Source organism: Aethalodelphis obliquidens, unplaced genomic scaffold, assembly GCF_003676395.1.
Source record: "Aethalodelphis obliquidens isolate GAN/ISIS:26980383/991018 unplaced genomic scaffold, ASM367639v1 scaffold1, whole genome shotgun sequence".
In the NCBI taxonomy this organism is placed as follows: domain Eukaryota; kingdom Metazoa; phylum Chordata; class Mammalia; order Artiodactyla; family Delphinidae; genus Aethalodelphis; species Aethalodelphis obliquidens.
In genome coordinates this window covers 12,277,786-12,293,828 of record NW_020837945.1, presented here as the reverse complement: position 1 = coordinate 12,293,828, position 16,043 = coordinate 12,277,786, and the positions used below count along the sequence as shown (strand labels likewise).

At 40.9% G+C, this 16,043-nt stretch overlaps 1 protein-coding gene across 4 annotated transcripts in view; it reads right to left on the bottom strand.

Annotated features, from left to right (window-relative positions):
* SYNJ1 (synaptojanin 1) overlaps positions 1-16,043 on the bottom strand; it is an 88,733-nt gene that overhangs the window by 61,494 nt on the left and 11,196 nt on the right. For all 4 annotated transcript variants that reach the window (XM_027101266.1, XM_027101264.1, XM_027101269.1 and 1 more), the window contains 2 exons: positions 3,794-3,880; positions 1,663-1,930 (listed from right to left, as the gene is read on the bottom strand). In XM_027101266.1, coding sequence (XP_026957067.1) covers positions 1,663-1,930; positions 3,794-3,880 — 355 coding nt within the window. The remainder of the gene's footprint in view (positions 1-1,662; positions 1,931-3,793; positions 3,881-16,043) is intronic.

The following is a 16,043-nucleotide window of genomic DNA, read 5'->3' as shown; positions in this document are numbered from 1 at the left end:
TGCCTTGCTGTTTTGATTGTTTAAATTTACACCTGACTCTCGACTGGCAGCAGCCTCAAATCTCCAATGGAGGAAGTTGCTACTCTCTGGCTACAAAACTTACTTGGCTGTATCCTGGAAAATACTCCTACTAATAAGCTGCAAGGGTAGCACAATGAGTTCTAAGAGCTTTCGTTTTTCTATACTAAGTGAAGCTCCAGTATCCAATCCTTAGCAAAACTGTAGAAACTGTAAAACGAGCAAAACTCACCTTTGGCATTTCAGCGTCCCCTTCGCTCAGCCTGTCTCCTGCTGGATAAACCCTTCAATCTGTTATCTAAATTTGCCCCAACTCTAGCCATAATTGAATGAAAGGATACATGAATTATTCCCACTGATTAAACTTAGTGATGTTCTGGACTGCTGACCATCCAGCCAATGCATCTGCACCTGCCTGGACTTCTAATTATGGCAGGAAAACTTTTCTCTCTCAATCAAGGAAATTTTGGGTAAGAATGAGCAGGGGGGAAAAAGGTAAGGATAGCTGCCCTAAGTCCAGCTGCAACACCGTTACCTTTTGCAGAATCTTCAATGTCTCTTCCATCAGAAAAGTGTAGGGCTGACACAAGCAGACAGGACTCCGTCCACTCATCTGTCCCACTGACCTCCCCACCACACCCCACCCCCTGCCTACAGTGCTCCAAAGCCCTTTTCACTCTGCCCTCTCTGCTCCCCCATGCCACTCCTCTGGGCCAAGATACTTCCATGTGATCTACAAGGTGACCAAGCTATTGCTCTGAAGTTAGCTTCCTGTCCTAAGGTTGTTGACTTTAAGCCCTCTAACACCCAGGGCCTTCTCCAGGACCATAATGGCAGATAGCGAAAGTGGGAGGGAAAGTATACAGGAGGAAACACCCTGAATCTGAACTACTGAGGGAGACCGAGAGCAGAGAGGCCCGGACTTTGGCCTTATAACATAAGTAAACAAATGAAATAAAATTTGTCCGTTGTGTTAAGGAAAAAAGTCAACATCGATGCTGACTGTGGACAAGAGAACAGCTATACTAGAAATCTGGTCTGCTCCAGTAAAGTGGTACTAATTACAGTCATGTGGGCCCTGCCCCCATTAGTGCTTACTTACAATACAGCACACTTACGCATAATCGTGAAACATGGCACAGTTACCTATTTTATTATGGTAAGTTTTATTAAGTCTTATTTTATTACAGTACTAAACTTTATCCCAGCGTACTACTTCCTCGTAGTCGGTTGCTCTTGAATCAAGATCATCTACTTACAACCTTAAAATTAAAAATAATAAGGGAATGTGGGCTTAGAAAGGCAATGCTGCCAGAGACAAGACCTCAAAACTAAGAACAGTGGATGTGAGTAACGCAATTGTATTACAATTAATTCGTTCCTAATTTTAAAATAAATATTTTAAATATATGTCTGAAATGGAAGGTCAGTCTAGATCAGGGAGAGTAAATGGGTTTCACATCACATGACAACTTTTAAAAAATGACAGTGGATGCCTGCTATGCTCTGCTGAGGATACTGCAGCAGGAAAGAGCGGTGTGCTCAATGGGCAATGCCCACTGCTGCTATCTCTGGAAATAACTGTTCAACCTTCTATGTTGCACAGCACGTGATTACAAAGGGAAAAATGTAATATGAACTCACCAGAAAAATCTATTATCGGTTGTATGTTCTTGCATGCTACGATGGGCATTAAGACTCAGATCCAAACTGACTCCAGATGCAGACCATGCGAAATAGAAGTTTCCTGAATTCAACACTTTTCGCACTTCTGAAACGCGATCCTCATCTGAAGAATCGATTCGTAGTGATATAAATTCAGTGGAAGTAACTCGGAAAACTTCAGATTCTTGAATTTTTCCAACAGACATACATCCAGTGACAAGGACCAGATAATGTAACATAATATCACCTGCAAAAACCAAAGACTTTAATTGGATGAAAAGTCCCAATGTTTTTTAAGCTATTCAAAGTTTCTTCCGCCTTCCTTCTTTTGTCTCCATGTTTGAAAATCTGGCCTTGTGGTTATTTTAAGTTTATCATAGACATGTTTAAGTTCACAACTAGATTTTGGCAAAAGTTAGGGGAAAAAAATCCTTGTTTAGATACATTCAGTATAATGAAGCATTTAAACATTAACAGAATAATCTCACATTTATGAAACTGTTCCTCTACTTAATTGAAGGGTATGCAAGATTTATCAAATTAAAAAAATATATATGCGTTATCTTCCCTACCTTTCCTTTAAGACTGTTAGGAAGTTCAGACAAGACAATGAATGTGAGAGTTCTGTGTAAATGGTAAGGTTGAAAAAATGGCACATAAATGTGAGCTGCTGCTGCTGCTATGTGGACAAAAAGTCCTTGGAAACAATTTATAAAGCAATTTGGCTTATAAAAAACTCAGGGATTTTTTCATCTAGTTTTGACAAAAATTCTGTGCAATGGGTATGAAGGTGGAATTCAGCAGTGGTGTACTTTGGTTTTTTTGTTTGTTTTAATTCATTAATTAATCTTATTTTTGGCTGTGTTGGGTCTTTGTTGCTCTGCACGGGCTTTCTCTAGTTGCGGTGAGCAGGGGCTACTCTTCATTGCAGCGTGCGGGCTTCTCACTGCGGTGCCTTCTCTTGTTGCGGAGCACGGGCTCTAGGCACGCAGGCTTCAGTAGTTGCGGCTTGCAGGCTCCAGAGCGCAGGCTCAGTAGTTGTGGCACACGGGCTTAGTTGCTCCGCGGCATGTGGGATATTCCCGGACCAGGGCTCAAACCCGTGTCCCCTGCATTGGCAGGTGGATTCTTAACCACCAGCAGTGGTGTACTTTGAACTTGGGCTTTAACGTAGGCAGAAGCACCCTGCGCCTTGGCTCCTCCACTACTTATTATCCAGACCAACTTCACTGTGTTAACATAACCAACCTGAGATATCCACCCTTAGAAAATAAGATTAAAACAAATCTCACTGGACTGCGAGGATGACCCAAGACAGTATTAGCTAAGAGCTAGGCACAGTACTTTACACGTGATAGATTCAAAACATATGGCAAATCTCCATTTGATAGACCAGAGCTCCTCAAAGTATGCCCCATGAACCAGTTCACAGGTACCAGTTCATGGTGAGAAAAGGTGCTTCTCCTAGAACAGAAAATGGTATCACTAAGTTTACCATTTGGTTTCGCTGACTTCTTTTTTTCTCCATAGTAAGACTTTATCAATGAAGGAAGCCATGTGTTGATTTGCACGATGGTGCTGGCTTCTCTTCTCATCCAGACCAATAACAAAACAGTTTATGGAACGTAACCAGTCCTTGGGCCACGCTCCGAGTCACACCGTTATAGAATCATAAAGGTTACTTTGCAGCCCATGGTGACACTAGGTAGCAGACACAGGCTCGACTGAGACCTTTTGAATACAAAGCAGATGTCTTTTCCACTATAAACCAGGGAAATCAGTGTGTGGTTCCCACTAAGACATCTTTTCCTAAATGCACTGAAACAAGGAAAAAGGGCAATGCCCTGATTTTCTCTTTTGACAACTGATACCAGTCTCTTAAAGTGTTCAAATAGGACGCTGTCTCTGGAACTTAAAATCACAAGAGCACCAGCATGTAGCATGCCTTTTCGGGCAAGAAGCATTATCTCAAGATTAGCTTAATTAAGGTTTAAAAGCTGTTACCACACTTATAGCTCAGATATAGAGTCTGAAATAGATGTCTCTCTCAAATCCTTAGAATTACAAAAACAGAAATGAAAAAAATAGATCAATTATATCGACTACTTACCAAGATTTAATCGTAAAACACCTAAAAGTCCATAGGCATCGAGAACTTTGGAGTATGTACTCTTGATTGCTTCTTTTTCTGCTGATGCTATAAAAATCAATCAATCAATAAATAAAAGTTTTAGGGTAAGAAAAAGGACCTGAAACATCAGATTCTATTTAGCTATAAAGCCAGAGTTTCAAGCAAAAATGTCCAAATCTAAACCTGATATTCTTAACATAAATGCATCGCATAAAAGATTTTTTCAAACCAGTAAATTAACAGTTTTTCCCAAAGAATTAACAAGTTACTCCAGCCCCATCTATTCCCTAATCCATCCTCTCCTAAAGATCTGAAGTACTACCTTTAACAATATTCGTATGTTTTGGAGGTTGCTTTTGAATTTTCTTCTCTGTTCCACTGATCTGTTCACCTACTCTAATACCAGGAACACTCTCTGTTATGATATCCCCTATAGGACAACACCCAACTCCTTAACAAAGAGTCTTCCAGAATCTGGCCTCAACATACCCTTTCTGCTTCATTCTTCATAACTCTCCTCTCCTTCCCACCCCCTGCATCTTAGGCTCCAATCATATTAAACTATCACTATGGCCCAAGCATGGTCTTTTACATTTCTGCACCTTTGCACAGCGATCTGGCTTTCTGCCTGAAAGACTCTATACCCAACCTTTGCCTCTTGGCAAAATTCTATTCACCCTATAAAAACACAGGCACAAAATCACTTTCTGGAAACCTTTCTTTACTACTCCAGGCACAGGTCTTTCACAGAGCTCCCTCTTCACGCTGCCCAAACATTTAAAATATACTCATTGCTTGTCCTTCTCATTAGCCAGCCTGCTCCTTGAAGGCAGGAATTCTGTCCTATTCATCCTTTCATCCCTAACACTTAGAACAGTGCTTGACGCACAAAAGGCTACTAACGTTTAAATAATGAAAGCTAATGGCAATACTTGACCACAGAGTCTAGCAGGGGGGAAATCGTCATTCTGGCCTTTGTCTGGATTTATTTCTCCTGCTATGAAGTTAATGTTATCTGCTAATGAATATAACGCACAGAATAATTTCCCTAGGACAGGCTGTTGTGGTTATTCTATTCAGAAAAAAACGAAACAAAACAAACAAAAAAACAAATCCTGAAGCTTTAAAGGAAAATGCCTAGTTCCTAGCAAATACACTTATTAAAAATTGAACACAGAACCAAAGAAACATAAACCACAGCTAGTAACTCAATGGACGAGTACAAATACTACATTCTAAGGTCTACAAATCTGGAAAGGTATGAGCCTCTTTCTCATTCTATCCTTTCCCTTCCAGTTCTTTTCTTCTTTACTGCCTTCCCTTATCCACTCCCTACCCACAACCCACCAACTCACCTCTTAGCTGACTGGTTTACTCCTCATTTACCTCTTATCTCTTGCACTTACCCCTTTTCCCTTTCCCCATTCCTCTATGATCTGTACATGAACGACAGTATGTTATAAATTCTAATAAATTACATTCTGATACAGAATTATAGTACATTTTTAAAATTTATTTATTTATTTATGGCTGCGTTGGGTCTTCATTGCTGCGCGCGGGCTTTTCTCTAGTTGAGGCAAGCGGGGTCTACTCTTTTATTTTTTTTGCGGTACGCAGGCCTCTCACTGCTGTGGCCTCTCCCGTTGCAGAGCACAGTCTCCGGACACGCAGGCTCAGCTGCCATGGCTCACAGGCCCAGCCACTCCGCGGCATGTGGGATCTTCCCGGACCGGGGCACGAACCTGTGTCCCCTGCAACAGCAGGCGGACTCTCAACCACTGTGCCACCAGGGAAGCCCGCGGGGTCTACTCTTCATTGCAGTGCATGGGCTTCTCATTGCGGTGGCTTCTCTTGTTGCGAAGCATGGGCTCTAGGCACACGGGCTTCAGTAGTTGTGGTCTGCAGACTCAGCAGTTGTGGCTCGCGGGCTCTAGAGTACAGGCTCAGTAGTTGTGGCACATGGGCTTAGTTGCTCTGCGGCATGTGGGATCTTCCCAGACCAGGACTTGAACCCGTGTGTCCTGCATTGGCAGGCAGATTCTTAACCACTGCACCACCAAGGAAGTCCCTCTCTGCCGACATTTATTGCCAACAAAATGGCTATCTTCTCAGTCTACTGCTTTCCTAATATCCCATAGTACTCTGCATTAGAGCTCTTTTCCTTTGTTTTGAAGCTCTTCTCCAGGGTTCTACAGACCAGCTCACTTTCTCTGCCTGCCTCACCTCTTTTCAGACCATCTACTCTTATGCTTCTTCCTAGTTATCCCATTTCTGCCTTCGAATGAGCTGTGCTCTGCTAGCTGGCAGCACAGGCCTTATAAGACTGAAGGACTCAGTCACTCAATTAGCTGATACTGTCACAATTTTCTAGTATGTTCATTATTAGGGGTAGGTCTTTATCTTTATCAAACCACCCAGTATGAAGTTAAGGAGTGAGGAAGATTTCACCAAGCCACTAAAGTTACGGGGATTTGAATTTCATTCTGCATTCCTAGAGTTCCTATGATTATTACTGCACTATGTATTTAGGAACAGTTACTCCTAACATTCAGTGACAAGGAACACAGCTAGAAAACATCACAACATAAATTTTAATATTTTATAAAGAAAAACAGGAACTTCTTCCCCTAAATACTGCCTTGTTAAGAGTACCACATGTACAAAAGCAAACCTTAGAGAGGCTTGCTATCTCTGATGACAGAAGGCATGGCTTCCAGGGCAAATACTATTCCAGAGTTTTACAGGTTACATGTTACATGCATTTCAAATACTATCACTGGTAGAATAATATAGACATTACTAGATGTATCTATCAGTTTAGCAGCAACCAGTTGGGTTCCAATACCAGCAGCTAGTAAGGGTTAAAAAGAAAATATATTTTTAATATTAAGTCATCACCTTCCCTTAGAAAAGAGAAAGTCATTTTATAACAAATTATCCTGCAACAAAATGTTCTCTCTCTAATAATGCATAATAATTACCTTTTCATTAACTGTGCTCCAAACATATGAATCTACCATGTCTTTCAGGCCCAAAGAAGACCCATCTATTAGACTGTCACCTGATACAAACATGCAGACAAATGTCATGTTGCCTGGTTATTTGTGCTCTTGTATTATATTCTGAGGCTCAAGAAACAGGACACATTTAAACACACAATTTAAACTAAAGTGCATATTCTTAGATAAAAGTATGCTAAAAGAAAAAAAAAAGATTCAAAGAATAGATGAGATTTCATCTTCCCTGCCAGGAATTTTTTTGGTTTCCCCTCAAAATATTAAATGAAAAATTTAAATGATTTTTTTAGAGTGACGAATATTATTTTAGCTGAGGTACTTGTATATTGTTTCTGTGATGATCACGACAGTAGCTAACTAGTTACTGGGCTAGGTATTTTTCATGTGTTATTCAATTTCCACAAGCACCCCATGAGCAGAATTGTGACTACTTCCACTCGACATGAGGAAACAGGCTTAGAGAGATTACTAAGTTGCTACTAACCTGTTTAAGCTTAAACAGAGTCAGAGAATGCAGCTTCATGAGGGAAGGGGCTTTGTCTAGCTCGCCGTCCTCTCCCCGGTGGCCTAGCTCAGTGCCTGGCACCCAGGAGGGGTTCAGTAATTTATGTTCAATGAACTGGTGAATGCAATTTCAGAGCCATATGAATGTTTATCTCTAGACACTTCCAATTTCATAAAAGAAAACCAAGTGTTTTCTTCTTAAATATTTTTATTTAAGGACTGCAGATGATTACCTATTTTTCCATTTACGCTTCAAAGGTTTGGGGTGGATGGAAGGAGGTCCTTTGCAGGCTGTGAGAGTCTAGGTAGAGTAAGAAGGGTGGCCCTGTTCATGGAGTTGAAGCCAGAGGTGGGGAAAGAAAGCATCCACTTGGGGGGAGGAGCAGCCGGGCAGGAGATGAAGTCTGAGTGAGGAGGGTGGTGTCCATCCAGAGACAGTAGGAGTGGCCTGGCACGGGATGAGAAGGCAGGGTGCACTGGAGGGAGCCCCAGGCAGGGTGCTGGAGCCCCACTGGGGTGAAGAAGGCAGCCACACGGTGGAGGAGGCTGCAGTGGCAACAGGAGAGTGGTTATGCACAGGGGAATGATCAAAGACCACAGGAGTAGGCTTCTCACTGTCAGAGAAGGGAATTGCAAACATGGAAAGAGAGAAAACTAGAAAGGACACTGCAGTGCTGATCAGAATTGGAGTTACCAGTATGAACTCACAGTTTTCTAGTGAGACAGACTGACACAGATATAAATGGGTGGGTATAACTATGTATGCATATCATATACACTTACATGTTCTCCTTAGCTCTAGCCATTGACAGGACCACAACCAGCAATACTCCAATAACAAACAGCACACCTAGGACCCAGACCTTGCCTTCTAATACCATTCTCCACTAAAAGGAACTAGGACTCCTCGGACAGCTAATTCCAGGGGAAGGGCAGGGACAAGATGAGCCTATAACATGTTTTTGCACCAGAAAGTAAGGGAGTGTTCAAAGAATGATGGTGGCATGTTACAAAAATGCGGAAGCTGGCTTAAAGGGGCTTCTTTTACTGGTGAAATCTGGGACAATTTGAGCATCAAAATAAATTATAAGAGTAACAGATTACAACCCACTGAATAAACCCATAAACTGAAAGTTTGAAGAGCAATGGGACCATACATAATCTCAAAGTACCTCACCTCCAAACACTTATTAATTATAAAGGAAAAAAGAGCCAGCCAGAGACACCTGGCAGACACCACCTTAACCCAAGTAATCCAAGTGAACACCAACAGTAATGGGACAAGTCAAGATTGTGTCAACTGACAGGATACAATGAAAAGAACGCAGCAGCACTTCTGTAATATTCCTGCCAAGACAACCTCAATCTGAGCACGAGGAACCATAAGACAAACCCAGAGCGAGGGACATTCTACAAAACAATGAAGATGGCCTTCATCTTCAAAAGTTTTATGGTCATAAAGGTCAAAGACTGAGAAACTTTTCCGCATTTAAGGAGACTAAAGAGACATGATAACTAAATAAAATGCACAAAATTCAACTGGATCTTTTTTGCTACGAAAGACATTGTTGGGACAATTGATGAACTTAAATGGAGTCTGAGGATTAGACAGCAGTAAGGTACCAATGTTAATTTTTTGATGATTATATTGTAGTTATGTAGGTGAATACCTTTCTAGGAAATACGTAATAAAGTATTTGGGGGTGACAGGGTAACTTGTTGGCAACTTAGTAGTCTTAAATAGTTCAGAAAAAAAAAGTTCTTTTGTACTGAACTTCAACTTTTCCATATATTTGAAATTATTTAAAAATTTAAAAAATTTTTCTTAATGTAGCCAGCAAAAATAACTTTGAAAATACATGTGCATATGCCTAAGTTATGAAGCTTTTTTCTCTAAATGGCATGAAGATAAACTCTTATAATACCATTTTATTCCCTCCCCATATGTATTTTTTTAATTGGGGGAAAAAGATTCCCTTCTTTTATGAAACTCCATGAAATCCAGAGAAATATATGATTAGGAGGGATCTAATTAAATTATTATCCCATTTCTCTGGTAACTTAATTCTAGAAAATAATTTGAGATTCCTCCACTGTAAAAAGATTACTTATAATAAGAAAGCCATGGGGGGAAAAAAAAAAAAAAAAGAAAGCCATGGGACTTCCCTGGTGGCACAGTGGTTAAGAATCCACCTGCCAATGCAGGGACACAGGTTCGAGTCCTGGTCTGGGATGATCCCACATGTCGTGGAGCAACTAAGCCCGTGCGCCACGACTGAGCCTGCGCTCTAGAGCCCGCGAGCCACAACTACTGAAGCCCAGGCGCCTAGAGCCTGTGCTCCACAACAAAGACAAGCCACCACAATGAGAAGCCAAGGCACCGCAATGAAGAGAAGCCCCGCCCCCCCCGGCTCACCGCAACTAGAGAAAGCCTGCGTGCAGTAACCGAGACCCAAGGCAGCCAAAAATAAATAAATTAATTTAAAAAAAGAAAGAAAGCCATAACACTTTAAAATAATGTGTATAACCTTTAGGTAAAACACAGCATTTGTAACGACTTTACTCAATCCAACCCCATCTTTCTTCTTCCCTTAATACTCTCCCCTTGCATCCCAGGCCTTAGCCAAAATGAGTGACGTGTGCCCCTCCTACAGGCTCCATGTTCTTTCCCCTCCCTCCCCTCTTTCGCTGTTCACCACGTTCTTTCCATCCCGAACACTTGTTAGCCATCTTTGTGTTTCCAAATATTACCCATCTTTCAATACCTAACAAAAAATGCCGCTTTCTTCCTGAAGTTTCCTCTGATTACTCTGGCTGGAAGGAAATCTTTCTTCTCTTCACTTTATGCCACAGACACTCGTCTACTAGTAGCAATAGAAACTAAGTCTTATTTCTTTATATCTCAACACGATGCCCACCTAACACAGTGACTCTAAACACTGCAGCTATTGATTAAGTATTCATCTAACAGACAAAAATAAATTGAGAGATGTTGGCACAGAAGGGAATGTTTCGTAAGTTTTAAAATAATACATAAGGGGAATTCCCTGGCAATCCAGTGGTTAGGACTCCGTGCTTTCACTGCAGGGGGCCTGGGTTCAATCCCTGGTTCAGGAACTAAGATCTCACAAGCCGCGCAGCACAGCCAAAAATAGTAGTAATAATAATTTTTTTTTTAAATAAAAAAAATTTGGGCTTCCCTGGTGGCGCAGTGGTTGGGAGTCCGCCTGCCGATGCAGGGGACGCGGGTGCATGCCCCGGTCCGGGAGGATCCCACGTGCCGCGGAGTGGCTGGGCCCGTGAGCCATGGCCGCTGGGCCTGCGTGTCCGGAGCCTGTGCTCCGCAACGGAAGAGGCCACAACAGTGAGAGGCCCGCGTACCGAAAAAAAAAATAAATAAAAAATTTTTTAAAAAATTAAAAATTTAAAAAAACCTTAAAAATAAATAAATAAATAATGCATAAAAAGATAAACATTTTATCTTACTATTGACAGCATTTGAATGCCTTCATTATTGAAGTTTAACAGCTCCTCACAGTGACGTCATGTCTGTCCTGGGGTGTGAAGGTGAGGATGGGAAAATGGGCACTGTTAAATGACTGCTAACGAGGGTGTAAGCTGTGGAGTGTATAAAATGGCAGGGGGTGTGGAGAGCTCAGAGGAAACAACGAGCAGAAATGAAAGTTCAGGAAATGTGGTGATACGGAAGTTCAGGCTACTCCCTCTCTTGTTAGTGCTGTCTTTCAATGTTATCTACTACGCTTTCCATGAGGGCAACAGACTGCTTTTTGAAAGAGAAGTGGGTTTTTTTCCTCCTTTTCATGTTGTTACTAAACAAATGAAACGCTAGGAAAAACAAACCTTTCTTTTTACAAGTGACTGATTTCTAACCACGGGTAGGTAGGAATAGCCAAGAAGCCCATTGTTTTAGGAGTCATTCTGAGCCGATCAAGATCTTGTGCAGTTCAGCTGAGGTAAGGAGGGCCACATGTCTTCAGCTCATTTGTTAAGCCCGGAAGGTAAGACAGAGCCTGGCTTCTGAAGTTACTGCTGTGACACCTCAGGCAACAACAGTAACTAACCTCCTCCTTATTTTCCTTATTTTAACTGGAAAAACTTTTCTTCTCATGTCACATTCAACACTATCTTTCATTCGTGCTTTAAATCTTAGTCATCAATCTAGTGCAAATGTGCATTTCCTGAGAACACAGAGCTATCTTAAGCATAAATTTATAATTATAGCTGTATTTTTAACATATTCTCACATCATTAGAACTGATCATCTGAAGGGCCTCTGAATCTACTCCTAGTGAATATATGAATATGAATCAGGTCACAGAAAAGAATTTAAAGCAAAATAAAATATGTGCCATAAACATTTATTCTCAAAAAATATTTATGGATGAAATTAAATGATGTCCAGGGTTTACTTCAAAATAAACAGTGGTGGCGGGGGTGGGGGGGCAATAGCAGATAAGGGATATAGATAAACACAAGCGTCTGTGATTGGACTTCCCTGGTGGTGCAGTGGTTAAGAATCCGCCTGTCAATGCAGGGGACACGGGTTTGAGCCCTGGTCCAGGAAGATCCCACATGCCGAGGAGCAACTAAGCCCGTGTGCCACAGCTACTGAGTCTGCGCTCTAGAGCCTGCAAGCCACAACTACTGAGCCCGCACGCCACAACAACTGAAGCCTGCGCACCTAGAGCCCGTGCTCTTCAGCAAGAGAAGCCACCGCAATGAGAAGCCCACGCACCGCAACGAAGGGTAGCCCCTGCTCACCGCAACTAGAGAAAGCCTGCGCGCAGCAATGAAGACCCAACACAGACATAAATAAATAAATAAATAAATAAATATATTTTTAAAAGTGTCTGTGATAATCGCTGAGGTTGGCTGGCAGATACATGGGAATCAATGACACTATTCTCTCTTTTTTGATGTCTGTTTGATATTTCCCCAGATAAAATTTATTCTGACAACATCCTTTGGTATCCTGGATAAATTCAGAGAGGAGAGAATACAAGATAACCTGGCCAGTCAGTGGAAGAGGACAGGCTACTGGGATTCTAAGTGATCCGAGAGGTATTTTCCTCCAAGTAGGCAAAAGTTCAATGGGCACTAGGACTTTTATAAACTTGAAAGGGAGCAATAAGTTCTACAGCCTTGAGAATGGCCCCATGGTCTATCATATATTCATCAAATAACAGATATATAACAAATTGGGAAAGAAGCAGACTCGGCAATTATAGAATGGGGAGCCCAGGAAGGGTAAATATTGCTAATACTCTGTCACAAATGTTTTCCTTACATTCATCCTAAATAAATTAGCTTTCATATCCTCCTGTCAAACTTGTAGCTGGAAAATCATAAGCTTACCTTTACCTGTCATCACAGAAGTAGTTAAGAAGTCTTTAAAACTACGTAAAGCCACAAGCTAGTGATATCCCACAACTTAATACAGACAACTTATTCATTATTTTAACTCTGTGCCTGTTTCAGAGTTGTTTAACTGAACAAATTGATGACTGAAGGCAGGCCTAATCTACGTCTCCTATTTAAACTACAGGAAAGTAATGAAAATAGAAGGTATGGAGATTATCTGTTTATAGACTACAGAAAACACTCAGAGTATAAATATATCAATTGTTCTCTATCAAAATTTAACATACCTATTGTTCTCTATCACATTACTCAACACCTTTTTTTGCTGGACTGGCTTATTTTATAGCACTCTGTCATATGACACAGCTGGCATTACTCAGCATTGTTGGTGTTACACCCGCCCTTCTCAAATGAGAAGTTAAGGCAATTAAGAAACATAAGATCAGGCTACAGAAATTCAGATGAAAACATAATCATATACCTATGTCTTGATTTTCATGAGTTGTGTCTCTAAAATACAGGCTTATTAAACATAGGATAATTGCAACACGATGGTCACATCTGCCTTGCTAACTCTACCATCTGAATGGAAAGAAATAAAATTAACTTATTATCTAAGACATTCAGATAAATAAAAAGTCATTTCTCTAAAAACCTAAATGGTATTTTGAAGATTAAATTTAAATGTAGATTTCTCTAACTTCTGATGAATTAATAATATTTCAAACTAAATAATTACGCTACCCACTGAAGGTCCTGCCATCCAAGGTCAACATTCTGCTGTGGCTCAAACCTTCCAGGTGGGAACAGACTGTCTTTCCTTAGCTGATGATACAGAAGACCAAGCTGAAGAAAGCCAGTAAGAATATGAAAACAAGTTAGCTGAAGAAAGCCAGTAAGAATATGATTACAAGCTGGCACAACCTTCCTAGAAACACAATTTGCCTGTGGTTGCATGCACCGCAGTTTGTGGCTGACTTATTTGCATGCAGGTACCGCTCTGGTGTAGAAGCAGAGAGCCTCTAGTCAGAGGATCCTTGAGATCGTGCAGTCCAAGCTACTCATTTTCAGAAGAAAAAGACTAGAGGTTAGGTGATTCGTCCAAGATCATATAACCAGCTGGTGGTAAAGACTCCTTCCATTTCATCACACATAAAGAGAAAATTATTTTAAAGGAAAAAGGTTTTCTTTGTATCAGTAAATAACTAAAATTCCAGCTGAAAGATACTCAGCTATCCAAATTAGTGTTCTATATAAACTGCACATCCCAATCTTGGCAACATTCCAAAATAAAAATAACCTTTCACTCATTTGTGCAACAAGTATTTACTGAATGTCTACCATATACCAGGATCCTGGCAAAGTTCTAGGAATAAAAAAAAGTCGGTGCCCCAATACCTTCCACTGGGAAGACAGGCATTATATAATCATACACCTGCAAAATTATGAATTATACTAAGTACAGTGATGGAGTTCCAACAGACTGCAACAGGAGGACCTAATCTAAAATTGTTTGTGGGGGACTGTGGTGGTTAGAATAGGCCTGCCTGCCTGCAGAAGTGACCTGTAAGTTGAAACCTGAAGAATAAACAGGAAGTTAACCAAATTAAGAGTGCAGGTAAAAGTGTTCCAGACAACATCCACATGCCCTACGACCAGAAATTCCATTCCTAAGAAAATATCCAACAGAAATATGTATGTGTGTGCACCAAAAGACATGTAAAAGGATGTTCATACTAGTGTCATTTATAATAGGAAAAATTGTAAAGAAAGCAAATGTCAACGGAATAGTGGAATATTCATACAGTGGAATACTACATAGCAATGAAAATGAATAAACTACTGCTATACGCTACAACATGCATGATCTCCCATATTTAACACTGAATGAAAGAAGCTGGGCACAACAGGATACATATTGAATGATTCCATTTATGTTAAGTTGAAAACCAGATAAAACTAATCTATGAGGTAAGAAGTCAGGACAGTGATTATCTTTGCAGATCATGATGGAGATAATTGGAAAGGAACATGAGAGAATCTTCTGGAGAGCCAGCAATAATGTTCTATTCTCGACCTGGTAGTGGTAACATGAATATGTTCACTCTGTGATAAGTCAAGTCGAACATTTATCGTTTATATACTTTTCCACGTGTGCAAACAAGTTTATCTTTAAAAATAAAATCCTGAGCAGAAGGAACAGCTTTTGTGAAGACCCTGAGACCAGAGAGAATTTGATACATTCAGAACTAAAAAAAAAAGGGCCAATGTGGCTGGAACACAGAAACCAACAGACAGTACAGTGTAAGACTGAAGAGGGAGATGGACTCGATTTTACTGCAGGTCATTTTAAAGAGTTTGGATTTTAAGTTCAGTGACCAACCCCTGAAGGGTATTAAGCAGGGGAATAATAAGATCTAAACTGTGTATTTAAGAACACTGGAGAGTGGGTAGGGGGAGTGGAAGCAGCGAGACCATTTAAGGAGGCTATTATAATGGTCCATGAAAGAGACTGCAGTGGCTTGACTGGTGTAGAACCAGCTGAAATGGTGAACTGCGTGGATTCTCAATGAAATTAGGAGGTTGAGTTGACTGTACTTGGTAATGGAGTGAATGTGTGAAATGAGAGAGAAGGAGGTGTAGAGGGTGATTCTTAAGTTCTGGTTTAAGCAGCTAGGTGGATGGAAAGCAATCCCCTGAGATAAGGAAGACTGAAGGCGAGCAGATTTGAAGGAATCCAGTGGTCAAGGTGACCATCGACCCAGTACCTGTGCCCACCCTCCCTTACTATGTAGCCATGGTACAGGTGGGGTTTTATGGGAACTCAAACAATCATAGAAATTTCTACCTTCTTTTGCCAATCATCTGCCCAACCCAAGTAGCACCTGATATCCCTGTAGCCACAGTAGTTGGTTCAGGAATGGACATAAAACTCAAACAAGGGGGAGGGCATTTTCATTTTGTAGGTTCTAATCCATTTTCTCAGTTTGAAAAAAAATTGGATCTCAGCTGTGCCATCCAAAATAAATAATTATTCTACCCAGCTCTGTATCAGTCCCACACAGCTTTGCAACATCTACAAATCTGGTAACGACCTTTCTACCCCATTCTCCAAGAAAATAATCAAATTGTGAAACAAGATAGGCCAAAGTCACATCCCCAACGTTGACCAAGACAGACCACTAACGAGCACTAATGTACAACCAGCTAGGAATTTACTTAATAATAAGATTCAGGACTTCCCTGATGGTCCAGTGGTTAAGACTCCGTGCTCCCAATGCAGGGGTCCTGGGTTCAATCCCTGGTCAGGGAACTAGATCCCACAT